This window comes from Leucopleurus acutus, assembly GCF_964270905.1.
Source record: "Leucopleurus acutus genome assembly, chromosome: 2".
Lineage (NCBI taxonomy): Eukaryota > Metazoa > Chordata > Mammalia > Artiodactyla > Delphinidae > Leucopleurus > Leucopleurus acutus.
In genome coordinates this window covers 5,445,172-5,473,132 of record NC_139143.1, presented here as the reverse complement: position 1 = coordinate 5,473,132, position 27,961 = coordinate 5,445,172, and the positions used below count along the sequence as shown (strand labels likewise).

At 43.1% G+C, this 27,961-nt stretch overlaps 1 protein-coding gene across 1 annotated transcript in view; it reads left to right on the top strand.

The window, feature by feature from the left end:
- CRB1 (crumbs cell polarity complex component 1) overlaps nucleotides 1–7,968 on the top strand; it is a gene marked incomplete at both ends in the record, with an annotated part of 267,126 nt that extends 259,158 nt beyond the window's left edge. Inside the window, one exon of the mRNA XM_082865367.1 lies at nucleotides 7,753–7,968. Within this exon, the coding sequence (XP_082721493.1) occupies nucleotides 7,753–7,968 (216 nt within the window). The remainder of the gene's footprint in view (nucleotides 1–7,752) is intronic.
- Nucleotides 7,969–27,961: the final 19,993 nt, after the last annotated feature.

The window sequence follows — 27,961 nt, the reverse complement described above, 5'->3', positions numbered from 1 at the left end:
CAACCTGGAGGAGCGGCATGGTTGGGGGAGGGGCGGAGGAGGCTGGTTCCTGCTCGAGAAGGGCGGGTAAGGACAGTCGCTTTGCAGACGTGCAGGGCGTAGCTGATGCTGACCTTCGCAGGGAAATGGGGGCAAAGTCAAAACGAGCCTTGACTTAAAACTCAGCAGGTTAGGCTTGACACGGTTAGGACTGATGCGGTTAGCATCCGTGGGCTTCCCAGCCAGGTAAGCAAGCTCTTTTTTTTTTTTTTTCTGTAGGGCTGGCTGGCTGGGGTAGATCCTGGGGCAAGAACGGATGGCTAGAGGACCGTTTAACCAGCCACGTAAGAGGCAGTTACTGTCTTAACCAGGTTGCGACCCTGAGAATGAACAAGAGAGCAATCCGAGCGGAAGGGCAGGGGACTGCGTTCTGAGTGGATCCCAGTGTAAAATAATGAAAATGGAAAGGGCGTCCGACTGACAAACACAAGTGTGTGCAGCTCACAGTGTGGTGCGCACTACACAGCCCGAGTCTTCAGCTGGCGACCACTGTTTTCTGGAATGCAGAGAGAAAGAGAAGGAGAGAAAAAGAAGGAAAGGAAGTATGACTGTCTACCCAGGTTTTCTGAGACCAAAATGGGCCATGATAATGTCCAGGGGGTCACCTAGCGGAGACCAAAAGAATGTTTCACACATAGAAAATGGTATTAAAAAAAAAAAAATGATCTCTCGCATCTCCTGCTTGTGTCACCTGATGACATTCCCATCTGGGCTCTGGTGCGGGAGACGGTGAAAGCAGACCGTTGTGGTGGATTCCACAGAAAGGAATAGCAGCCAAGTTATAGAATAACAATAGCCCCCTTCACTCTTTGATCACGTGGTTTCTGATCTGCCGCACCCCCCGCTCCCCGCCCCCCCCCCCCCCCCCCCCCGCCGCCCAGTGTCTGCCCGCAGCCCCTCCGAGGCGCCCTGACCCTTCAGCGGAGTTAGAGAGCGGCTGTCTCTCCTCTTGTGGGTCACAGGCTGAGGGTGTCCTCCTGCAGGAATCCCTGGGGAGAAGCTCTGTGCATGAAGTTGCGAGCTCGCCATGTGCTGCTGGGCAAGCCTTCTGCCCAGTGGCGATCACCGCGGGGTCCCTGGGGCACGGATGCCGGTCCAGGGGCTGGGAGGCAGAGGATGGAGCTGCACCTTGATGGAACTTCTGCCTTGGGAGGGGAGGGACTTCCGCCGTGAACTGTTAGGTGTCCCAGGGCGCGACGTGCTGGAGAGAGATGAAGCTGATTACAGTTAAAGAGGGCAATCAGGCAAGGCCTCCCTGAGAAGGTGACAGGATGTGATAATCCCTACCTGGAATTTAAACGTTTCTGTGCGTACAACATCTGGTAACTCCCCTGACCCAGGGTCAGCAGAAAGGGCAGCAATTATGTTCAAACAATGAATTTACCAAAACATAATGAAATCTGAGTTTGGGCTGCTGGGATTTGGTTCTTGTATGAGGCAAAGAGTGAATTTTTATTCATAAGACCTGGTCTTCCAAGGAGAACAATTATATCACTTAAACCACCTGCTTAAGGAGAGAGAATAGGAAAGCTGTGTCTCCAAACTTCTAGCTACATCTATGCTTCTGCTGAAAATGTGGTGTCCTGAGTAGGAAAGAGCTTGTGAGACATCGGGGCAAGAATTCCAGACCCAACACTAGATGGGTGAGGTTGGGAACTGCCGGGCTCACCACTGTATTCTCGCTCCCACTGTGCTCACACAGAGGGCGTGTTCAAGAACCATTTGCTGAATGCAAGAATAACTGTGTCCCTTCATGACCAGTGTCACAGCACCCCTCAAATCTCAGAATAATGGTGCTCTTCCCCTAAAAGCCCACACACGTCATGCGTGGGCTGGTGGTCAGTTGTGAAAGAAGCGATGCTTTCAACTAGGGCTGCAACCCCAAACGTGCAGCCTTGTGCTGGACCAGCTCCTTTTCTGATTTGTCTCCCATGTACCAAATTTCCACTAGCGATTCCAACGTCTTCGGTGGGGCCTGATGTGGAAATCGCATTAGAAGGTTCCCAGGACAGCACCCCTCCGGGAGTGGGGGTGGTGCCCGGAACCACCTCGTGTCGCCGGGTTTCTCCATCACCAGGCTGTCAAGACGGTCCCCAATTAGTAGAGTTGTAAGGAACTGTAATTACTTGGTGAGAATTGGTTGAAAGACTATGTCGGCTTCCTTTGAGAGCCTGTGTGTCTTCTGGGAGAGGCAGAGCAGCGGATGAAGAGATGGGAGCACCAAGGAGAAAATGCTACTGGGCTTGCAGTTCAGACGCCCCCCCTGGTCCCTGCAGCCGTCAGCTGCCTGGAGAGGGCTCCGTGGCTGCCATGCTTCCCAGTCCTGAGCATTTTACAAGGTGGCAGGAGCACCTGCTGGGTGGTCCCCTCCCTGTGCCAGGATGCTGCCCAAGGCCCCACTTTCAGCTTCTCAGTACCCTGTTTCCCCCCTTATAACTGTAAAGGGGACAGTGTATTTATGGTTGAAAATTGGCTGCTGCAGCAATATTCATTTTAAAAACAGAGTTCTGGCACATATTCAATATTACTATGGAAACGGCTGTTCCTAGCAATTCACTAATAAGAGATAGTTCAAGGACCCAGGTCTGTGTGGGAGTTTTCTACCATCCACCAAATTGAAGACCTACTTGTTACAATAGTGATTCACAAGAACTGCTTGCTCTCTCTCTCTCTCTCTCTCTCTCTCTCTCTCTCTCTCTCTCTCATCTATCTCTTCTTTATTTTTAATTTGAAGGATGAGAGTCAAAGAGATGTCCTCATTTCACTTTAGATACACAGATGGAAGGTAAATATTATAACCAGCTTTGTAAAAACACAACATCTTTAAAGTATTTTTCCCATTAATCACTAACGCTCATAATAGTACATAACGTACTATTATGTACTTGTGTAACACTACACACACACACACACACACACACACACACACACACATTTCAGAAACTCACATATTGAAGCTGGAATATAACCTGTAATCAACTAGCACATCCAAACATTCTAACTTCCTGTCTTCAACTGTCTCCACATATTTCCACACAATGGACATATAAACTGAATTCTAAGAAGGATTTGGGGAATTCACTCCACCCTAGTGTTTTTCAGGAGCCAGTTTTTAACTCCCAACATTTCTGCTTTTTTCAACTACAAACGTACTTCTGCTGATTTTACAAAATCCGACGTGAGAAAAATATGCCCCTAAGGGGGAAACCATGGCCTCAGTCCTAGAATTTCCTCACCTCAAGTCAAAGCTTTAACGTCTTCACCTCCTTTCACCTGGAAATAGGAGGTCAAGTTTCCTAAGATATCCTGTTTTTCCAGGCTCCTTCCAATGTGTGTATTATTTTCACCTTTTTCCAAATTGGCCCTAAATATTATGACAGGCGGATCCTGGTGCTGAGGACAGAGATAGTCTCGTTACTTATCCTTTCCAGACAAGCCAGCTCGTTCCGTGTTTTCAAAATCAGATGAACTGACCAGCAGTCAGCTAGTGAGGGGCTGTGGGCCCTGATGGCCAGATGGCCCAGGCCCCTGCCAGCTCCAGATCAGCGGCTGCCCCTCTCGGCTCCCAGGCTGGGCTCTGAGTCCCGACTTGTTGCCAGAGTGGGTGGCATCTGGTGGGTGTCCTGACGCCCAAGCAGGACCGGGGAAATCAGCCGGGGAAGGGTCATCCCTCTGAAGAGTGCTAAACAGGAGCGGCCACAAGGACTGACTTCCCTTCTGAGCCTGCCCCTCAGAGAAGCTCCACACACCTGGATACTCCACGTCTCAGAGCAAGCCTAGGACGCAGGAACTGTCACTCCCGCTTTACAGGTGGGCAAACAGCAGAGATAAGTGTAGGACACCAGTGGCAAAACTGGATTCAAACCCATTTCCGTCTGTTTCGCAAGTGCATTCTGTTTCCAGTCTCCCCCAGGAGAATCACAGCATAGAATTCCTCTTCTGGAGTTTAAGGGAAAAAAGCTAATGTGTATTTCCAGCGTGTTCTAGCCTAGGCTCAGGTGAGAAGTTTCAAAATAAGTTTTGGCAGTTTCCCCTGAGAATGCCAGCGTGCATCCTTGCCTTGGGTCACATTTGGCCACAACCAGTCAATGTTTCAGAATGAATCTTCCATGGAGGAAAAAAAATGAAGCACCTATTTATTTCATTCTGCAGATGGGGAGTTCCAAGTCACCACAGTTTAATGTGATCATGTATAAAACGTACATTTAAGCGGGATGTTGACAATACAGATTGCAGCATAAGCCATCTGAAAAGTAATTTTACATGAAATTTTCATGAATTTGGGGTCTATCTTTTCTGAAAAAGGCTATTCAAAAGTGCAGCATTAGCAGCACAACCCATCCAAACAGCCCTGGCCTTAAACTCACGCTGTTTTTCAGGACGGTCCACACCTGGCGGCCTTGTCAGTTCCTGTGTCCCAGCAGTTTCAGTTATCAAAGGATCCATTCCAGGGCTGTGTATTTTAAGCCCAGTTGAAGAATAGCAGAGCAAAAAAGGCCTTTCAGCCAGGGGAATTCAAAAGCAAAGGGCCCTCCAGAGGCGATTTCAAACTGACTCCCTCAGCTCCCCACCAAAGCCGAGCGACGCGCCCTATCTGATATCGCTAGGCCAGCCATTTCATCCAAAACTTTATCTGAAGCTCGGAATTGCCGTGTTAGGTTTGTAGGTTGGCCCCCGGGCTGTATCCCGAGGCACTGAGGGAGTTCTGCGTCATCTTTCAGAATTGAATGAAGTCAGCGAGGTGATACATCACATCTTCGCGGTTGCTCACATTCTCCTGTGCTGGGAACTTACTCTGGGACATTCTCTTTGGCTTTTGCATGTGTTGTGTCCCTGACTCCCATCCCTGGGAGTAGATGCTAGGATCTGGTGTTACAGGTGATCAAACCCAGGGTCTTGCAGGGACTGGCTGAGGCCCGCCACTCAGCACACAGCCGGTAGAGGCAGGGGGTTTCTCTCGGGCCTGGAGCTGGCCCTTCCATTCTCTCCACATTGCTGAGAGCAGTGGAGCCTCTACAGACAAGAGCCTTGGTTCCCCGCAGGTCCCGAGATAAGTGAAGGGGATCAGTCCTCTGATCTCTGGTTCTGCCAGTCCTCTGGTTCTGCCAGAACTGGGGTCCCAACGAGACCTCAGCGCCTATACCTGCCATGTCCCCTCCCTCTCCAGCTGCAGGGTGGCAGGGGCGAGGGTCTGGGCGGCATTAGCTTTCCCCGTGCAATCATTCTCAGCCCAAATGAGAAGACGCCGGAGAAGTTTAGAAAACAGAGGCAAACCAAGTGATCCGTCTCCTCTCTGTGTGGGTGTGGACCCTCCCAACTCACCCACCCAGCAGAACAACCATTGACTCCCAAAGATGACACAGTTTACTGGACAGATTAAGGAGAATTCAGCATCCAGGAACAAGAGGGTTAGACAATCTAGAGGTCCCCAGCTAACACCAAGGGGTCCATCTGCCTGCTGAGACCCAGGCTCTTGAGCTTTCAAGGCCAGGTCTATGGCTGTATTCATCTGTCCCAGCCCACAGTTATCCCTACAGATAAAGGATGTCATTGCCACACAGTGTGGCCGGAGAACCTGCCCTCTAGTTGAGGTAAACAATTTTTCTCAAGAACGACTGAATTCTATGAAACTCTATATGCTTTTTCTCCAATAACTGGAAAAGTTGCTGTGACCCAGAATTTTAGACAATAATGTGGAGAGTGGCAGCGCACACCTGAATGTTGCCCAGGAACCTGACGCTAGCTTTTCCCAGCCTAAAGGCAGTCTTCCCGTGCACGCCTGTTTCTGCTCCTGTGTATCTTATCCCAGCTAATGAGACCCCAGCCAACAGGGTCACCTCCTGTGGTGACCATTCTTGTCTTCCCTCCGCTCCCCCCAGCCTCGCTCACACAGTCTGCCGTGGACTGGCTCCGCCTCCCAAGTCTCTCTCACATTTTCCTCTTCGAGTCTCACTCCACTGGCAAACTTAGACCGAGGTCATCTCACCACAACTAATACAATAAACTATTTCCTCCACCTCCAGCCCCACCTTCACTTTCCACCCACCCTCCATCCTGTTACCAGAGCCAAGTTTTAATGAAACACAGACTTGATCATATCATGCTCTCACTTAAACACCTTCACTGGCTCCCACTGACCTCAGGACCAAGTCTGAATTTTAGTGTGGCCTTCAAATTTCTTGTCCAGATTCATCTACCTTGTAGTTCTGTCTCTCACCAACTTTTAAAATCCTTTTCCCACTCAAATGTACACATTTATGGACAATACATTTCGTCACACCGGATTTCCTACTGTTTCCCCAAACTCTAAGGACTTTTATATACTCTTGCCCTTTTGATTTCAAATTGTTTCATCCAAGTAGAATTTCCCACTCGAACTATTTGAATGTTCATTTATCCTTCAAAAGGTAATCACATGCCACATTCCAATATTACTCTACCTACACCCCTGTGCAGTTCATTTATGACATTATCATAACGTGTTTATAATGTATGATTATCTGTGTGTGCATGTCTGAGCTCCAGATTTCAGACTTTAACTTACCTTCTATTTTTATCTCCTAGTTCAGTTCAGTGTTTATAGCAGATAGTCAATAAGCATTGTTGAATGAATGAGGAAACTAATGAAGCACATTCAAACAAGGCTCATAGTGAGTATACCCAAGACAATATTATGAAGAGATACAGTATTAAAGGATTATATTAATTATATAATGGCTAAATCAAAGCACAGTGAACAACAACAGCAAAGTAAAAACACAAAGGAAAACAAAGGTGTTTAAAATTCCCTAGGATATTAAACTAACAAAGATTACATTTATAACAGTAGCTTGGTTAGGTAACAGGGAATGGGTCCTACAGAAAGCTAAATGAGAAGGTAAACTAATTTACTTCTGCTTTTACTTACCCTGACAGAAATATTTCTTTGAAAACCTGTTAAAAATGCAAATAGCAACTGTGTCCTGTCTTTAATATTTCTATGCAACTAAATCAGTTTCATTTTACCCATTGCTAAAAAAGTGCTTGGCAAACACATTGGAATCAACATTAGGCAAACCACTCTGTCCAAGGCACACCCCTGAGAGTCCAGGACCCAGCTACTCCATGTGGGGTTCTGCCTGCAGTTTTCTGTTCCCAGGTTTGGTTCCATGTGGCGCACGTGTGTTTTCACAACCATTCAATTGTCACATCGAATCCAAGTCAAAGCGATGACTGTGGAAACCAGCTCATTGCAGCCCAGCCTATGTCTCAAGATCTTTCCCATGAGACCCAACTAATTTAATTTTCTTCCTTTCCCGAGAAAGGCTGTAAAACAATTTTTTTTCAGTGCAAAATCGGAACTTTTTGCAAGGGAGTCGAAAGACTGTGAGCCATACATCTCTATAGATGCAGAACTATTTTACAAATAAACGTGCGGGTTCATCTTTTGGCCTTGATGTCACACAAATGACCTCAGTCACTGAAATTAAGACACAGAGTAGACACAGTAGGTGTCTCCTGCCTCACTTTCTGACTCTAGACCTTGGACTCTAGAGACAGTCACATTCTCATGATCTTGGAATAAGGACACCTGACTTTCCTTCCACACCTTGATCTTTCTCCAGCACTGAGTGGCACCTGCGCTCTGCTTGGTTTCCATTCCAGGGTAGTTCCTTGACCTGGACGTTCTCCTTTGCTCTGTAACTCACATCACAATTATTTCTATCCTTGCAGTTGGCAGACGACTTGCTCTCAGACGTCTTCGCCGCCATCGGTTCAGTGACTTTAGCCTTGTTGTTGATCCTCTTCCTGGCAGTGGTGGCCTCTGTCATTGCCTCCAACAAGAGGGCAACTCAGGGGTCCTACAGCCCGAGCCGTCAGGAAAAGGATGGCTCTCGCGTGGAGATGTGGAGCATGACAGCTCCCCCTGCAATGGAAAGGCTGATTTAGGACCATCCTGTCTCTAGAGGAAGAGATCCACACACTGCGAATGGGACACTTGTACCTGAGTGTTTTTCTGACAAACCTGGAGACATCAGGTTACAACTGGGACCACACTGAAACTGTGGGAAGGACTCCTTTGACCACTGTATGGATGTTCATAGTGGTTCAACTTGACACCATTGTTTTATTGTATTATGTTAGCCAATCACGGAACAGTGTTTCTTGTGCCAATAATTTCAGCCTCATAATTAGGAAAAATACCTTCCTGAGGATGCGACTTCTGGGAAAAGCTCCAGTGCCTGACATTTACAGTCTGTACTCTTTGCAACTTGGGGACACATTTTTAGTTTGCCCATCAGCTGGCAACTGCATTTTTTTCACACAGAAACTACAGAAAAAAAAAAATAGACACATCTCTCACTCTTCCTGTAGCGAAAGGTTTTAGTTTGTATCTATGAGGAGATGCACATTTTTTGTCCTTCAGTCATGGATTCGAGAAAGTTATGGGAAAGACCTATGGTTAAAAAGCGACTCACCATCCACAAATAAACATTGAAATGTGGTTGTTCCTCTTTCTGAGTATTTTTTTTGCATTTTGTGACACTACATGTGACAAAAGTAACCTCTAGGAGCATTTGAAGAACGTTTTAACTAAATCACCCCGAGCGCTATGTTTAAAGTCCTTGCCCTTTGTAAGGTGTTGCTTAAGGTCGAAACACTTTCCGAGGCAGAAAACAGAATAAAAGGAAACCTCGTGTTCTCAAACCTGAAGGACCAAGCTTTTTCCTTCCAACTGCTTTTTGATAAGTCAGTGTCAGACAGTGACCTTGTCTAAAGGTAAGAACCCCAAAGTACCGTGCACGCACCTCAACGAGCATGCGTGTAGGACTATCTGTGTGGTTTGGAGGGAAAATACTGGGCCTTCTGTTTATGTATTTTTTCCTCCAAAGATTTAATTAGATTTTTATATGTGTTTTGAAATGCATATAGCATGCTATTAAAGTAGTATATAAATAAAAAATTTAAATGTATGCATATATTGGTTTGGCCAAAAAGTTTGCTCGGATTTTTCTGTACCAACTTATGGAAAAACCCGAACGAACTTTTTGGCCAACCTGATATACTTTGGATATATGCTTAAAAATTAATAACATGAATTTTTATATATGTTCTATAGCAAGCCATGCTCCTCAACTACTCAAGGACACCACTCCAGAAATCGCCCCTCTACCTTCCACATCATCAACATTCCCACCGTACTAGATCATTTCCAATAGCACCAAACATGCTGCCATATTTTCTACCGTATAAAATTACCTTCTGTGGCCCCATCTCCCTCCAATTACCATCCCGTTCCTCACTATGCCCGTCAGCAAAACGTCCATAAGAGAGTTTTATATTCTCTGTCTCCCCTTCCTCTCCTCCCATTCTCTCTTGAAATCAAACTAATTTGGCTTTTCTCTGCACCACCCCACGAAAGAGCTCGTGTCAGGGTCACCGATGGACACGTTGCCAAACACAACAGCCCATCCTCAGACTTCAGCAGCCTTTGAAACAGCTGTCATTCCATTCTTGAAATACTTGCCACCCAATGGGACACCATTTCTTCCTGATTTTCCTTTTACCCCACCGTCCAGCCCCTCTCAGACTCTTCGCTGGTTTTCCCTCATCTTCCTCTGCTTTATTTTTTTTCCATACTGTTTATCACTACCTGACAAATCACACAATTTTTGCTGTCTGTTTCTCCTGACTAAAGTTTAAGTTACATGGGGACAAGAACTTTGTTTTTCTTCTTTCACTGCAAGATCCCTCATTTAAAACAGGCCTAATGTACAATAAAAACAGAATGAATATTTTCTGCATAAATGTACAAATAATAAATGAATGTTATTTGTGCCTGCCACCAGCAAAATCCCAAAGTGCCCAAGATTTGTGTGACTTGTCATTGGATGTTCCTGCTACTAAACTGTAATAGCTTTGTAGCTATTAATGGCTTAATCTTTGGCTTTCCTCAGTTTTTCATATTGTTTTAAGTGTTTGTCGAAGAAAATGGATGTCTCTGGGTGTCTGCATGTGGAGTATGCCATAAGACATTTTCTTTACATTTACATCCCATTAGAGTTACAACTTCTTAATAGAGGCCTATATGGACAGGACAAAAAGAACTCTTGCTTAAAGAAAAAAAAAGGTAGCTGAGTAAAAAAACTACAAATTAAAAAGAATCACAGAGGAGAAGTTGGTCCTGTTGGGATCAGCAAGGGTAAGAAGAAAAAGATAACTGTCAATGGTAATACTTTAAGTGTAGAAAAGATGTCTAACTAATCTGGCTACTCACCCTCCTCCAGTGCCTAGTTCAGGGCTTCACATAGGAATGCATGTTCAAATATATATATGAATGAATGCATGCAGGCATTAATAAATGAATGATTCCATGTGGATGTGCCAAACATATAGGAGGTTACTTACTGACTAGCCCAGCAAGTCAAACCTGCATCTTTGAACAAGCTAGATATACAATATCTTATGTCAGAATGCTTCCAAGTTAGCCCTATGGAGTATTTGTCCTGAACCATCTTTAACAAGATAAATCTCACCTTAAGTAGAAAAGTCTAGTAATTGCATCACCAATGTTGGGGCGACTTTTTTTAATTAACTTTTTTTTATAGTAGTATAGTTAATTTACAATGTTGTGTTAGTTTCAGGTGACAGCACAGTGATTCAGATATGTATATAATATGTATTACAGTATATATATATATATATATATATATTCTTTTTCAGATTCTATTCCATTATAGATTATTACAAGATATTGAACATAGTTCCCTACGCTATACAGTAAGTCCTTGTTATTTACCTATTTTATATATAGTAGTGTGTATGTGCTGCTCCCAAACTCCTAATTTACCGCCCCACCCCCCACTATCCACTTTGGTGACCATAAGTTTGTTTTCTATATTTCTATATTTGTGAGTCTATTTCTGTCTTGTAAATAAGTTTATTTGTATCATTTTTTTAGATACAAATAAAGTGATATCATATATTTTTCTTTCTCTTTCTGACTTACTTCACTTAGAATGATAGTCTCGAGGCCCATCCATGTTGCTTCAAATGGCATTATTTCCTTCTTTTATTATAGCTTACTAATATTCCATTGTATATATATACCACATCTTCTTTATCCACTCATCTGTTGACAGACATTTAGGTTGCTTCCATGCCTTGGCTATTGTAAATAGTGCTGCTATGAACATTGGGGTGCATGTATCTTTTAGTTTACTCCTGATATATATATCCAGGAGTGGGATTGCAGGATCATATTGTAACTCTATTTTTAGTTTTTGAAGGAACCTCCATACTGTTCTCCACAGTGGCTGTATCAATTTACATTCCCACCAACAGTGTATGAGGGTTTCCTTTTCTCCACACCCTCTCCAGCATTTATTACTTGTAGATATTTTAATGATGGCCATTCTGACTGGTGTGAGATGATACCTCATTGTAGCTTTGACTTGCATTTCTCTAATAATTAGTGATTTTGAGCATCTTTTCATGTGCCTGTTGGCCATCTGTATGTCTTCTTTGGAGAAATGTCTATTTAGGTCTTTTGCTCATTTTTGATTGGGTTGTTTTTTTTTTTTTTTTAAGGTGTATGAGCTCTATGTATATTTTTGAAATTAATCCCAAAACTGGAACAAAAATTTTTTTTAATTTTTATGGAAACACAAAAGACCCCAAATAGCCAAAACAATCTTGAGAAAGAAGAACAGAGCTGGAGGAATCATACTCCCTGGCTTCAGACTACCCTACAGAGATACAGTAATCAAAAGAGTATGGTGCTGGCACAAAAACAAACATATAGATCAATGGAGCACGATAGAAAGCCCAGAAATAAACCCACACACCTATGGTCAATTAATCTATGACAAAGGAGGCAAGAATACACAGTGGAGAAAAGACAGTCTCTTCAATAAGTGGTGCTGGGTAAACTGGACAGCTACATGTAAAAGAATGAAATTAGAACACTCCCTAACACCATACACAAAAATAAACTCAAAATGGATTAAAGACCTCTGACGTAAATCACAGCAATATTTTTTTGGATCCATCTCCTAGAGCAATGGAAATAAAACCAAAAATAAACAAATGGGACCTAATTAAACTGAAAAGCTTTTGCACAGCAAAGGAAACCTTAAAACAAAAAGACAACCTACAGAAGGGGAGAAAATATTTGCAAATGATGCAACATTCACATCATGTGTATTTTTGCAATTTGTGTTAGCTTGGTTTCAGAGATGGTGGAAACAATTCCTCTCGTGCTTGTTTGTACTGTGCTTGCCACTGCTCCTCTCAAGAGGTGGGTCTGTTTGCCATCCCCTGAGTCAGGGCTGGCTTTGTGACTTACTTTGACCAACAGCATGTCATGGAAATGATGCTAGGTGCAAGAGACTTGCAGGTTTTTTTCCTTCCCTTAGATGGTTGTCCTGAGACTTCCATGCTGTGAAGTCTGGAGTGAATGTACCAACTGGAGAGAGGCTCAGCTCTGCCAGGCTCCCAGCCACCCTCCCTGCTGGATGCAGCCACATGGTGACCCCTGTGAAACCAGCAGAGGAACAACCCCATCAAGCCGCGGAATCAAAGAGAAATCATAAATCATTGTTTGACATCACTAAGGTTTAGGTTGATTTGTTACATGGTGGTTGGTGACTGAGACACACCTGTCCACACCAAAAAGGCAAACCAAAGAACACAGCAGGATGCAGGACTCATCTGCTTCTAATTCCTTGCAAAACTGCTGCTCTGGGAACCAGTGGGCCGTGCAGTATTCATCTTCAGAGTAAGGATAATTAGCCTAATATTAATAAAAGATGACAAACGCATGCTGATTTCTCTCAGAGCGGGAAATATGGTGAGAATCCATTCACTCCAAGTCCTGGTCTGGGTGGTTGAGGGTCCCCTGTCCTTCCAGGGGTGGAAGGACAGCCATCTACAGGCTTGGGGGCTGGGGTGTAAAGGGGACAGAGCTGTCCCGCTTCCTGCCCTGGGCGAACCCTGGCCGGGCAGCCAATGCAAAAGGCACATCTGGTGTGTGTTTACAAGGAGGGACAGGAAGGCTCCTTCAAGGGGCCTTCTCCTCTCACACGGCTCCTGTAGGCGCAGTGAGTGCAAAGGGCAGCAGGAAATGACAAACGACTGTAACTTAAACCAGCCGTCAAACCTGCCCTATTTTACTTCCTTAAATGATCACTGTTTAACAGGCCTTCATCTCAGACAGAGGAAGGTGTGGTCCCAGAGTTTGGCCCTGGGTAGCACAATTGTTATCATTATCAATCAGTATTAGCTGCAGTTATTGAAGAGTAACTGGTATCATACCTAGAGGCGGAACTAGAAGGGGTCAATGTAATGAACGCTTCCATTATTACAAGGACAGTGAGGGATCCTTTGGGGAGCTCTGGCTAAGGGCCAGGACTATCTTTAGCTACTCTGCATGCATCCCGGCTCATTTAAACCTTACGACAGCTCTCTGAAAGAGGAACCTCTATCTTCACTTTAAGAGCCTTTGGAGACAAACATAGGTTTAAGTCTCTGCTCTGCCCCATCCAGGTGACATGAACTTAGCCTGAAAAAACAGGCTCCCACCTCCTACTCATCGGTCTGCCAAACCAATGCCATGGGTAACTGCTCCTCAAACCCCCTTCCCATCCATCTTATGACGTATTTGTAAAATAAGCAGATTTCGTGCAAAGAAAGGTTACTTCTTCATGTCGTTCTCATGTCTCAAATTGCCCCTGTGATGGCAGCCCCATCCGACTGGAGAAATCACTTCGTCTGTAAGACTGGCATGAACTGTATAGACCACCTGTATGTCCTCAATAAAACGGTCAGAAAATAAATCAAAGGGCGCAGGTCTCTCAGTCCCCCAAACAACTGACGATAAGAATGAAAGAAAACAAAAACAAGTTTTCTTTACAGAGAGTACTTTTTTTTTACCCAGCCTTTTAGCATTACTCCTTAAACCTCTTGTGTTAAGGAATCACAGTCATCTACAATCATCACCAGCAAGAAAGACTGAGTTTAAATCTTTCTCGGTTTAAATCGTCCCTTTGATGATGATTAGCCAGCCAACTTTACCTGGTTTTATGCTCGACAGGGATATGATTCAAATCATGAAACTTCCCTTAATTCTGGAGTGAATATGACCTTTCACATTTTAACTGGCTTCCAGCAAAAGTGCAACCTTTACTGCTGTGCATTGCATTGAAAAGCGATGTCAAAAATGCAAGTCTCCCATTTAAGCCCATTCTTCTGTAATTTTGGTGCCCAGGCTTTGCTTTATGTGGTCCCAGAAACCTGGGAACGACATCCATCAAATATATTTGGCAGTACCTGCCTGGGGACAGCCGCTTTAAGAACCAGCCATAGGGTTGGGTGACAAACTGTCCTTGAAAACTGCTCCCGCATCCACCTCTCCCAGCTCTAAGAAGCACCTCCTGGAGGTGTTCATGGTTTGCAGCTCCAGGCTCCAAAACTGAAGTTTATTCAGGCTGAAATAAAGTAAACACCAAATGGAAACAGGTATGTGTGTTGGTAAAAGTCCCCAAAGCATAGGTGCTCCTGAACCCTGTTGTGACTCAGCCCTTCATGTCATGGATTTGGAGATGTCATAGGTCAACTCATTCAGTGACACAATCAACATCCAAAGGCCTTTTACTGCCGGGGACAGGTATCCACAAGATACCTTCTAGGTGAGCTTCCCCAGAGGTCATTCAGAAACCTTATTTTGCCAGGCCAGTCCTGTTTCCAGAAAACAAACACAAACATTGCTCTCCATTTGAATAATTTTGGGATGTTTAATTGTGCAAAAAGGTAAATAACTAAATACTAACCACCAAGAGGAGGTTTAATTTGAAAATACTTTGTCATATGAAAAAGGTCAGTTAAGCCTAACTCTTAAGGTTGCTTTCATGAGGTTCCCAAAATTATTAAATCTCTGAAATCTGGAATATAGGTATCCCCACATGAACTCAAGCTCAATTTTTTCCTAAAAGTCTTTGCTGTTTTCGAATGAATTGGTATTTAATTCTCTGATAGACAGAAGAGAAGCCAAAAGGTCCTCTTGCCTGGTGATCTGAACAGTACATGGATTTCAATTCAATATCCCTGCACTACTAAGTACTAATGTAGTTCAATTATTGAACCTGCAGTAATAGGACTTAAATATTCCAGACTTGAAGAGGAGCAAGGATGATCAATTTAACAGTTACTAAGTATCTGAAGCATCTAATGACCAGAATCACTGATTAGAGGAGATTCCAATTATGTCGGCTTATTTAGCATTTGGTAGAATATTATTACTTTGGTAGAATGGGAGGCCTTGTCATGGGAAAAAAAGAATAAAGAAAATATTGTTTTCAATTAGAAAGTAAAATATGATATTGTCATCCGAATTGGTAGAAGCCACTTTAAATCATTTGAAATGAAATACAAATTAATTCCAGCACCTCTCTCTTGAAGAAACTAGCCAAATACGTCCATGTGATAAAATTACATTTATTTAGATTTAATGGAGTTCCAGTAACTTACATGAATATTGTTTTGACCTTCTGAATGCATTTCAGTAGATCTAGCATCTGCCCTCAAGGGTTACTAGTCCAGAGATGAGACAACTGTAAAAGACTCAGAAGGGCTATAAAAATAAACACGCTGTTGCCATGAATAGTTAGTTAATCTTAAAACCTGTGTAATAAATATTCTCAGTTTGTTTTAAAGAGGATGATTGGACCTCTTCTCAGAGGGTATTTCTTTCTGTGTTCTCTGACCCAGAAATTAAAACTAGAAAAAATGAAGCTAGGTGGGAAATGCTTCAAGATGGTAGATCAATTCTTAGCTCAGCATTCAAGGTAGATCCCAGTAGTATTCAGGAATAAACTTGATCAAAAATAGTCACCTTGCATGAAAGCCATTGCTGACAAGAGACTAAGCAAACAGACTTCACGTTATTTAATCAATTACACAGACAAAATAAAAACAGATTATTGGGTTGCTGTGGTATTTTTCATCACTGTTACAAGTTATATATCCAAAATTCAGTTCTTAAAGTCGGTTTACTATCTTCTCCTTAAGACTATAACAACTTCTCTTTACTGCTATCAGATGCTGGTCAGGGTGTGTGGAGGAATTATCAAGTCTCTGTCCTCAGCTGTGGAGTAAGATTTATAATCCAGTAAGTATCATTTCTCTCCAGAAACAGCTCTCTTTATTTAAAAAAAACAAAAACAGGTATTTGTGACCATTAATTATTTGAAGAAATAATTGAAGAAATGGGGCACTGGACATAAATATGAACTTTCTGACCAACTGTGTTTAATCCAACTGTGTGTTGTAACTTCTGTTTCCCACTAAACTTTTTTTTAATTGGGATATAGCTGCTTTACAATGTTGTGTTAGTTTCTGCTGTACAGTGCAGTGAATCAGCTATATGTATGCATATATCCCCTCATTTTTGGATTTCCTTCCCATTTAGGTCACCACAGAGCACTGAGTAGAGTTCCCTGTGCTATACAGTAGGTTCTCATTAGTTATCTATTTTATACATAGTAGTGTGTATGTGTCAATCCCAATTTCCCAATTCATCCCACCCCCTTTCTCCCCTTGGTGTCCATACATGGACATGGAAGCAACCTAAGTGTCCACTGACAGATGAATGGATAAAGAAGATGTGGTACATATAGACAATGGGATATTAGCCATAAAAAGGAACAAAATTGGGTCATTTGTACAGACGTGGATGGACCTAGAGACTGTCATACAGAGTGAAGTAAGTCAGAAAAAAACAAATATCACATATTAACGCATACATGTGGAATCTAGAAAAAATGGTACAGATGAACCTATTTGCAAAGCAGAAATAGAGTCACAGACATAGAGAACAAATGTATGTTTCCCACTAAATTTCTGAGTGTAACCCTCTTTTGCGGGCCATATTCTTCTGGTGTTTATTAGTAAAAACTCATTAACTCAAAGCCCCCTCTAGAACCTCTGAAACTCCAATCCCCATAATGTTCTTGGGGCAAAGTTGCTTTTTCTTATTTTGATGAGAGATATCAATTAGTCATCTCCACTTTCCCTTTTACGACAAGATAATAAAGGGCACCCCCCCTCCCTGGAAGGTGACCTATTAGTGGTAGAGGAGGGTGGGTCTCTCTAGGCTGTGCTGACTTTACAGGTGTCTCCTCCTTGTCAGGAGTGGTGGTGCTGGAGCCCCACCCAGGCTGCAGCGCCTCCTGCAGGGCCGCTGCTGGAGGAGGGTGGTGGCATGTGCTTTTGCATCCTCTAAAGGTCCCTAGGCCAGCAGCTGCCTCATCCAGCAGCACTGTCCCATTACCCCGACCTGGATCCCACAGGTGACTCTGCCACCCTCACTAGCAGTGACAGTAACTCAGCTCCCGCCGTGCTCAGCACTTCCCAGAATTTTCAGTCTCCTCAAGCGCACTAGAAGGTTAGGCTCTCCTGCTGCCCCCCTCACGTCTTCAGAGTCCTCTCTTCTGTCCAGACCACCTTCCCAAGCACGTGCACCAACTCCCTCCAAGAGTTCAAGCGATGCTCTCCACCTGCCCCAGAGGGCTGCCCAGGCTCAGGACAGAGACGGGGGCCTGGCTGCCCCAGGATCCTCCAAGACAGACACGCACACAGGACTCTAACTGGTGACCTGCAGAGGCATGTGGATGGTGAAACTCTGTCTAGCAAGAAACTGGCAGGATAAGGTAAACATCCTTACGCAGACGTAGCCATTTTCCCCCATGAACTGTTGTGTCCCAGTCCTCCTATATCAGCATGATCGCCCTTTGTAACCTGTGAGAGGACACGTCATCTGACTTTTTCTTGCCTGGTACTATTTACTTTTCAACATAAATTCTTCTGTTCTGAGTTTAAAATCCACTCCTTGATCATTTTCTTCCTTCTTCTTCCACCCAAAACAAGGAAGCAAACTGAGTTAGCTGGTGGCTCCTGGATCTCTGGTAAATTCCCCGACTCTCACATTCTACGTATTGATTCGCTGAAGTTAAGTTAAATACGCTGATTTGATGCTCTCTAAAGGGTCTCCTCCTCCCCTTACACCCCAACCCATTCTTTTGTTGACAATTTCATGAATGTCCAGACCTCCAAGGCTTTTAGCACTCCCCAACCCAAAATGAGGTTGTTCAAAATACACATTTTCTGAATCATTCAAACATATCTGGAACATACAAGTCTGACTTTAAAACCAGTACCTATAATAATACTTCCCTCACATTCGTTCTAAACAGCAGAATTATTCACTTTGCTCATTTAATGAAAAAAAAGTCACCAAATGTCTTGCATTTGCTAAGTACAACATAATTAATTGAAATCAAACATAACATCTGAAATCTTACCTAGGAGGAGAAACGGTGGGGTAGAGAATATTGCACAAAACACAGAACACAGAAATTTCTGAAAGGAGTCGATTATCCTGAAAGGAGATTGTTTTACTGTCCAGGGAGGCATAATGTCCTGTCATGTGGAGGGAGGTATAATGGATGGAAAGGGTGGGAAGGGAGAATTATATAAATTATATACAATGATATATGTAATTATACAATCTATATATACAATTATATAAATACTGGCCTGGTGACATTTAAAATGTGACAGGAGGGGCTTCCCCGGTGGCGCAGTGGTTGAGAGTCCGCCTGCTGATGCAGGGGACGCGGGTTCGTGCCCCGGTCCGGGAAGATCCCACACGCCGCGGAGCGGCTGGGCCCGTGAGCCATGGCCGCTGAGCCTGAGCGTCCGGAGCCTGTGCTCCGCAACGGGAGAGGCCACAACAGGGAGAGGCCCGCATACCGAAAATAAATAAATAAATAAAGCCTCTAATTAAAAAAATGTGACAGGAGGAGAAGGATTACAAAAAAGATTCATCCCGCAATTAAGGGCACCCAAGACAAATCACAAAAAAAGATGTAACGAATTATGTTGAAATTCTAATGTTGCTGACCATGTCATTTAAAGTATTCACGATATCAAAAAATGAGAACATGACTTACTTTACAGTGTGCCAAAGGTCAAGTATGGCCATGATTCTATCAAATAATTGAAGCACAAATAAGCTTTAAACAACTTCTAAATTTTTCCCATTATGCTAACGTTTTCAAAATCATTAAAGAAATGTGTAGAGCAATTATTGGCCCAAATGAAATGTCAGTTGCTTGTATATATTGTTCAGTTTAAATCTTAAAATACACAATAATCTCTACTGTTAACACTTTATTAATGGACAAAAATATGTAAAGGAAGAAATTATGCTTAATAAAAAGTTTCACATTTACATTCATTTCCAAAGAACATGTAATAATACCTTCCTGTACTGTAATTTGAGAACCGTTACCCATAATTCATGCAGAAATGACTACAGGATTAACCTCCTCCTGGGATTTGAGTTTTAGAAACAAGTTCCTGACTGCTTGCTTCTTTCCATCCCACTTCCATCATAACTTCAGAGTTAGTTTCAGACTCTTAGTTTTACTGCTACTAAGCTCAACACCATTCCTTCTATTTTCAGTTTTGCATGCCTGGTGTGACTATTTAGTGGACAGCCATCTCCAAATGAAGGGATAGTTAATTTATCAGACTCATGTGAGAGTTAACAGAGAGGTATAAGACCTTTCCAAGGTTCTTCCATCTTGACTAATGATATTCTATTCAGTTTCATTCAACACAAAGCTACTAAGTATCTACTGTAAGACAGATGTTGTGCTAAGAACTGGAGATTCAAAGATGAACAAAACAAGAGGTAGCTACGATGGTGGAGCAGGAAGCCCCTGAGCTCACTTTCTCCCACAGACACACCAAAACTACAACTATTTACACAGCAACTATTGATGAGAACAACCTGAAGACCAGCAGAAAAGATCTCCTACAACTAAAGATATAAAGAAGGAAACACAACAAGGTGGGTAGGAGGGGGCAGAGATGCTGTATAGTCAAAACCCACACTCCCAGGTGGGCTACCCACAAATAGCAGGATAATCAAAATTGCAGAGCTTCCTCCAAAGGAGTGAGGGGTCTGAGTCCCACATCAGCCTCCTCAGCTGGGAATGCTACACTGGGAAGGCAAGCCCCAGAATGTCTGGCTTTGAAGGCAGGCGGGCTTGCATTCAGGAGAGGTGGAGAGCTATGGACACTACATAATGATCAAGGGATCAATCCAAGATGAAGTTATAACAATTGTAAATATATATGTACCCAACATAGGAGCACCTCAATACATAGGCAAATATTAACAGCTATGAAAGGAGAAATGAACAGTAACACAATAATAGTGGGAGACTTTAACACCCCACTTACATCAATGGACAGATCATCCAGACAGAAAATCAATAAGGATACGTAGTACTTAAATAATGCATTAGACCAAATGGACTTAACTGATATTTATAGAGCATTCCACCCAAAAGCCACAGAATACACATTCTTTGCAAAGGGCACGTGGCACATTCTCCAGGATTGATCACATGCTAGGTCACAAGACAAGCCTCAGCAAATTTAAGAAAATTGAAATCATATCAAGCATCTTTTCCAACCAAAATGCTGAGACTAGAAATCAACTACAAGAAAAAAAAACTGCAAAAAACGCAAACACATGGAGACTAAACAATATGCTACTAAACAACTAATGGGTCACTGAAGAAATCAAAGAGGAAATCAAAAAATACCTAGAGACAAATGACAATGAAAACACGATAAACCAAAGCCTATGAGACACAGCAAAAGCTGTTCTAAGATGGAAGTTTATAGCAGTACAGTCTTACCTCAGGAAACAAGAAAAATCTCAAATAAACAACCTAAACTTACAGCTAAAGCAACTAGAGAAAGAATAACAATCAACATCCAAAGTTAGTACAAGGAAAAATATAAAGTTTAGAGCAGAAATAAATGAAATACAGACTAAAAAAAAAATAGAAAAGATCAATGAAATTAAAAGCTGGTTCTTTGAAAAGATAAACAAAATTGATAAATCTTTAGCCAGACTTATCAGGAAAAAAAAAGAGAGAGGGCCCAAATTAATAGAATCAGAAATGAAAAAGGAAAAGTTACAATGGGCACCACAGAAATACAAAGGATCATGAGACAACTACAAGGAACTACATGCCAATAAAATGGACAACCTGGAAGAAATAGACAAATCTCAGAAAGTCACAATCTCCCAAGACTGGAACCAGGAAGAAATAGGAAATATGAACAGACCAGTTACCATTCCTGCAATTGAATCAGTAATTTAAAAACTCCCAACAAACAAAAGTCCAGGACCAGGTGGCTTCACAGGTGAGTTCTACCAAACATTTAGAGAAGAGTTAACACCTATCCTTCTGAAACTATTCCAAAAAAAATTGTAGAGGAAGGAACACTTTTGAACTCATTCTACGAGGCCACCATCACTCTGAAACCAAAACCACACAAAGATACCACCAAAAAGAAAATTACAGGCTAATATCACTGATGAACATAGATGCAAAAATCCTCAACAAAATAGTAGCAAACCAACTCCAGCAAAACATTAAAAGGATCATACACCATGATTAAGAGGGATTTATCCCAGGGATGTAAGGATTTTTCAATATCCTCAATCAGAGTGACACACCACATCAACAAATTGAAGACTAAAAACCATATGATCATCTCAGTAGATGCAAAAACAGCTTTCGATAAAATTCAACGTCCAAATTAGGCATATTTTTAAAAAGCATTTCTCTTTTTGTTACTTCCCTTTACTTTTGACAAGGATGAACTAGCTATAAAAAGAATGTGGTAGATAAACAGTACATTTTAATCCTATATTAATGAATTAGAACAAACAGAAGAATTTCCATTTTTACATATTGTTATATGCCTACTTGTAAGTCAAAGATAATGGCCAAAGATAGATAGGTCTTTATTCTTAATTGAAGCATGAAAATTATAAATTAAGAAATGTATAACTCTTCAAGAAATAGAATATTACTTATCATCAGCATTATGGACTGAATTGTATCCCCCCCTCAAATCCATTTATTGAAGCCCTACTCTTTTCTCCCCCAATACCTCAAAATGTGCCTGAATTTGGAGACAGCCCTTAAAGAGGTTATTAGGTTAAAATGAAGCCCTTAGGGTGAGCCCTAATCCAATCTCACTGATGTCCTTATAAGAAGAGGAGATTAGGATATACAAAGAGATACCAAGGATGCAATCACACATGGAAAAGGCCCTGTAAAGAGGCTGCAAGAGGGCAGCCATCTGCAAGCCAAGGGCAGGCTTCAGAGGAAACTAACCCTGCAGGCACCTTGATTGTGGACTTCCAGCCTCCATAGCTGTGTTTAAGCCTTCCGGTTTATAATAATTTGTTATGGCCACCCTAGAAAAGTAATATGATCATCAAGCCAGAAAGAAGAAAATTAGCCTTGAAAAGGAAAAATGAGGCAAAGAAAAGTAAGTGAAAGAAAAACCTAAAGAGAGTTATTTTATCTTGGCAATTAGTTGGCCGTATGCCTTTTCAACACTTTCATACTGTTGGTCGTTCAAAAACAGTGGAGAGAGTAGAAATGGACCACAAAGGCTTGCCTCAACTGTTAAGTTCTTCTAACAAATCTCTCTTACATTCACAGTGTAATGAGGCAAGTTAGAAGTGAGAGTGAGTGAAAGAGTCAGAACCGGTGTTTCTCAATACTTGTTGGGCTAATTTTTATCACCTTGAGGCAGGGCTGTAGATGGAGTGAAAGCACACATCTGATGCCTCTTCTTGCCTCGTGAACCTTATCAGACTTCAAACCTGCCTGGTGTGAGACAAAATATATTCATCAACAGTAGAGAAACCACACTGCATTTGCCAATGTCCCTTTAATAAGCTCATCACATCCAATGTTAACTACTCCCTACACTTTAGAGCTGTGCTGTCCAATGTGGTAGCCACTTGCCGGATGTGACTATATCAATTTAAATTTACTTTTATTAAAGTTTCAGCACCTCTGTCACACTAGCCAGATTTTAAGTACTCAGTAGCCACATGTGGTCAGTGGCTACCATATAACATTCCCACTATCACGGGAAGCTCTGCGAGCACTGCTTTAGAATATAAAATTTGGCCAACTTTATAGCTATAGCAGCCATCTCCATTTAAATTATTTAAATCCCTATATGACCTGTATCTTCCTTTCAGTATTTCCTCTGTTTCAGGGAACGTGTGATTTCCCTGTGCTTGGGTTTAAAACAGAAACACAAGTTTTAATCTGTACAAAAAAAAAAAAAAAAAAAAATGATACGGTTGGCAACTTCTGAGTGAAAGCAAATGTGGTGAGGGCACAGGGGGTTTCCCGCCCCTTTCTCCCCAGAAAGATGGTCTTTCACACAGTGTTAAAAATCGTTCCAGTTGGTTGAGTCCAGACTTTTCACTTACAGACACCTGCTGTCCACTCAGAGCCATCAGAGGGGCTCGTGGGGTGGGTGTTTCCGGTGGTCTCAGCTTGTCCACCAGCACCTTTGGAGAAACAGAGGGTGCAGTGCCGTGTCCTACGGCACCTGCATCGGGGCATCAAAGTAAAGCCCACATTCCTCACCACACATTTAACTCTGCAATCCTACACCGGGAAGTGTTCTCCCTGACCCAGACTGGTAATCAGCTTCTGCCCTAAAGCATGAGAAAAAGGCCATTAATTCTACAGGGAACTGGGTTTTACAAGGATCACTTCAGCATGAAAAACAGAATACAAACAGCCTTTAACTCGTGTTTCTTTGTCCCTCCCCTTAAAGTGGAACATGGGAGGGTTTATACTACTTATTTTAGAAAGAAGGGAATATTGGCCCCCAATTAAGAATATTGCTGGAGGCTGTGTAGAGAAATGGAAATGTGAGAGATTCAGGTGGAAAGTATCTAAGTGTCCTGCTAGGGGCGCACTATTCTTTCTTCTCTTTTAACTGCAAAATATATAAAAGGTGTTAGGGCTTACAGAACCTTTTTATTGTTTTGTTTTACAGCTCAAAGAATGGCCCATGGAGATTTAACCCCCTTTACGTCTAAGAAAAATGTGAACCTTCCCATCTGAAGGAGGGGGGAGGGGAAGAGTCGGGAAGAGAAAGATCGCTTTCTAGTCCTTGGCATGAACTGCCCCAAAGCTGGCGTGGGTGGCCGCCACCCAGATGGCTGTTCCCTTTGCATCCTCACTGGAGAGCAGACGCCTAGGGCTGCTGTGAGAGGGGAGAGCTCCCGTCCCACCCGGGGCAGGTCAAAGTGCGCTGATGTCAACAGTCTTAGAATCTATAGAGAGGCTGGGCCAGGCCTGGCATCCGGGGGAGATACGGGGGGCCTGCTGTCTTTGGCAAAGCTCTGTCTATCTGAGAAGCTACCACCACCTCTAACACCCTCCCCGTGGACATAGTGCGACTTAAGGGGAAACACGGGACTGAACACCGCAGGCATGGGGCCCGCACGCTGCCTGCTGTAATTAGCCGGAGATCATCTAGGCTCCCTGATTTTCTCTAGTTCTTCAGCTGCAAGGCAGGGATAATAAGATCCATCCCATCACATCGCTCGGAGGAAAACTAAAATACGTAAAGCTCCCGGGCACGTAGTAGGTTTCCAATCCGTGGTGGCTCTGAGGGTAGTCACGACTCTGTGGGTGCTTTTCCTGGACCCACAGAGACTCTGCCCTAGATTCTCAGTGTCACCTGCACCCAAATACTTAGGACTGTGTTCAGCTTTCGGAAGTGACAACTGTGCTGCGGCAAATATTATTTTTTGTCCAAAACGTCAAATGTTTAGAGTGTCCTTCTCAGGGCCCTCCCCTCCTGCACCTTCGCAGGAAAGGCGTGCCGGCTCCACACCAGCTCTCTCGGCTTGGGCTCCCGTGACAGGATGTCATCATGAAGCGACTGCGCGTGGTGGTGAAGCAGGAGAAAGGGGTCTCTGTGCAAAGTCAGGAGTCATGGCCGGAACTGGGAGAATTTTGCCGCCGAAGGCAAGGAGCAGCTGTGGGTGCAAAAGGAAGAGACGCAAGAGGAAAGGGGGCTTGTGAGAAACGTTGCAGGGGGTTCAGAGATGTAAGGTGGGGGGACTTACTACTTTGAACGTCCTGCTCTATTGGCCAGGGTGTGTTTTGACTACATCACCACACCAGCATTAAGCCCCGCCCTCACCTTTTCAGTTGGGTTTACACCTGGGTGCGTCCTGCTGACCGCTCTGCGCAGACGCGTCTGAGGGGGTGGAGCCCTCTTTGCTCACTTGCCACGCAGGCCCCTTCGTGTGGACGCGGGGCTCTGTGGGCTGATGCGCCCCGTCTCCCCTGACCTCAGCGGAGGCTACTTCAGACCAGGAGAAAGGTACGAAGGGGGTCTTTGCACACTCTGGGTACCCCTGGTGCACCTCAAATCCGTGTTCTTGTGCGTGGCGTGGGGGAGAAGGGAAGGCTGGGGCCCAGGCCCCTTTCAAATGTGGGACGTTTTATTAGGAGACGGGAACCGCCCAGGGGGCGGAAAGCTGATGCATGCTGATGCCGGCGCCCACAGGAGTGGCCTCAGGTTTGCAAATATCCTTTCCTGTCCGTCCAGCACCATGTGTCCGCCTTCGGTGTCCAGGGCAGAGAAGCTCAGAGAATGTGGCGTCCACTCTTCCCTCGGTTTACAATGTCCCGCTGCCTCTCCTGGCGTTTAGAACCTCAGGAAACTGTGAACGCTCTTTGAAATTCCCGGTTGGGGCAATTGAAGACCTTTTGGGAGCCTTAAACACCGAAACTTTTGTGGTACCTCTCCCACATGTCTTAAAAATGAAAACAATTCTTAATTCATAAATGAAGACTACGATAATGCAACAAAGTTTTTGTTTTAATGTTTAACTTCGATGCTTCTAATTGAAATAGCAAGTATCATCCTTCAAAAGTAGTTTTGGGGTCTCTAATTTGTTGGCACCCTGAGTCTGGGTTTAGGTAGCTCTTGGGTAAGTTTTTGCTTGGCGGCTGACACGTGGGTGGAGAAAACAGATGAAGGATGAAGCCGCCTTGTAGAAACACGGGACCATGGCTGGACCCTGAAATTCCATCGCGTTAACACCAGGTGGAGGTCATTGTAATTTCTAAACTAGATGAGATAATCTAGCCTATTTGTTAATTTGTCTCCCTGGTAGCACAAAAGGACTTTTCTTTATGACAGAGTTTTCCCTGATAAACCTTTTTGGAAGTGTCCACTTTGACATAACATAACAATATTTCAAAACCATTTGTGTTTTTCGATTTTCTCCAAGTTATGTTTCCAGGGTCCAGAGAACTGATAAAATAATCCTTATTACAGCAGGAATGGTATTACCATGACAATAGTGATAGGATCACAAATATCTAACAGCTGCATGGTACTTTACAATTGACAAAGAATGTGATTTCCCAAATATCGTATCATTTGAACCTCATATCAGTTGTGTGATGTAACAGGAGAGTTATTAAAAGTCCTATAAGTGAGTTAATGAGCCAACCTCCTTCACATTTTAACAGGGACTTTCTGGAGATGGAATTTCTTGACACCCAAGATCAAAGCATTGTTACTAGCTTACAATCATGATTTTATTTTATTTTATTGTTTTGCAGTGGGCAAGGGAGAGGCCCCATTGGCACAATAAAGAACACACTACGAAAGGTACCAATACTCCTTTTCACAGAATCCTCGTTCTTTAAGGCCTAGGGTAAGTGTTACCTCCTCTGGGAAGTCTGCCTTGCTGCCCAAGGAGTATTCTTTGTTCTTTCCCTTGCTGCCAGAGGTCCTTGATCAAAGCTTCTATGTTTGTATCCTCCATGGATTGTGAGTTCTTTCAGGATTGTTTTATCCTCTTGTACATGAGCGGCATGTAAGCCAGTACTTACAGCACAAAATAGATGCTCAGTAAATAATATTGACTGACCCATGATGTAAATGAGGAAATGAATTAATAAATGATTCATAAGTGGAACCACTTCTGTGTGTTGAAGATGGTTCACCAAGTCAAGGCTTCTAAATTTAGCAAGGATTTATAAACTGGAGGATCTGGAGGGGCTCTGAAGTTGTAACTCAGAACCCCGCTTGTCAGGGTCAAGTGTAGCTTGACATCAGCACCCGGAAAGCTGCATCTTTTGAAATGCCTCAAAATATGATAACAGTCTTAAGAGATATGCAGATATACAGAAATTGATTAGAATATTAGATGTGTCTAATGGTCCTTAGGAGGACACCTTATAATTCCTTCCTTCCCATAAACTAAGAAATTCATAAGGAATGGAATGCATTCTGGTTACTCTTTTAAAGGCTTGCAAACATCCTCAAAGGCAGCATCTTGCAGGCAAGGCTCCTGGCAACAGTCTACTGATTTGTTAAGTATTCAGTTCTGAAAAAGAGAAGGCAAATGTGGAGAGCGTCTTCTGATCCTGGCTGCTGAAACACAGCGGTTATCACTAACGCTGATAAGCTGCTTGTCAGCACTCTGACTCCACGTTATACGAAGCTGCAGGCTCTCCTCGCTGATTAGCACGAGAGCTAGTAAAAGGCTTCAATAGCGACATTTGAGTCAGATCTTCTGTAGCTTCAAACACGGAGTCAACAGAGTTCTTTACGGAAACCCAGCTGAAGTTCATACTTCACACCTTGGTACATTAAAAACATTAATTTCACTCAGCCTTTATAATCAGAGAGTCCCACCTACAGACATTTATTTGAAGATGTCTGAGGGCCCGTACAAGTAGGGAAGTAGTAATACTTCTAAAGAAAACTGCTCCATGGAAAAGGTAGAGATTAGGAAGAGTAATAATTATACCTGAAATGTTAATAACTGGATATCTTTTTCTGAACTCTTACAAGTATTTACATTTAAAAAGATTAAATTGCTAAAAAAAATTAGAATGAGCAGTTTTAGTGAAAACTGGACAATTTTCACAATTTTCCGTAGTGATTTTTCTAGGTGAGCCAGAAAACCTGAAGGAGACCATTATTATGCAAA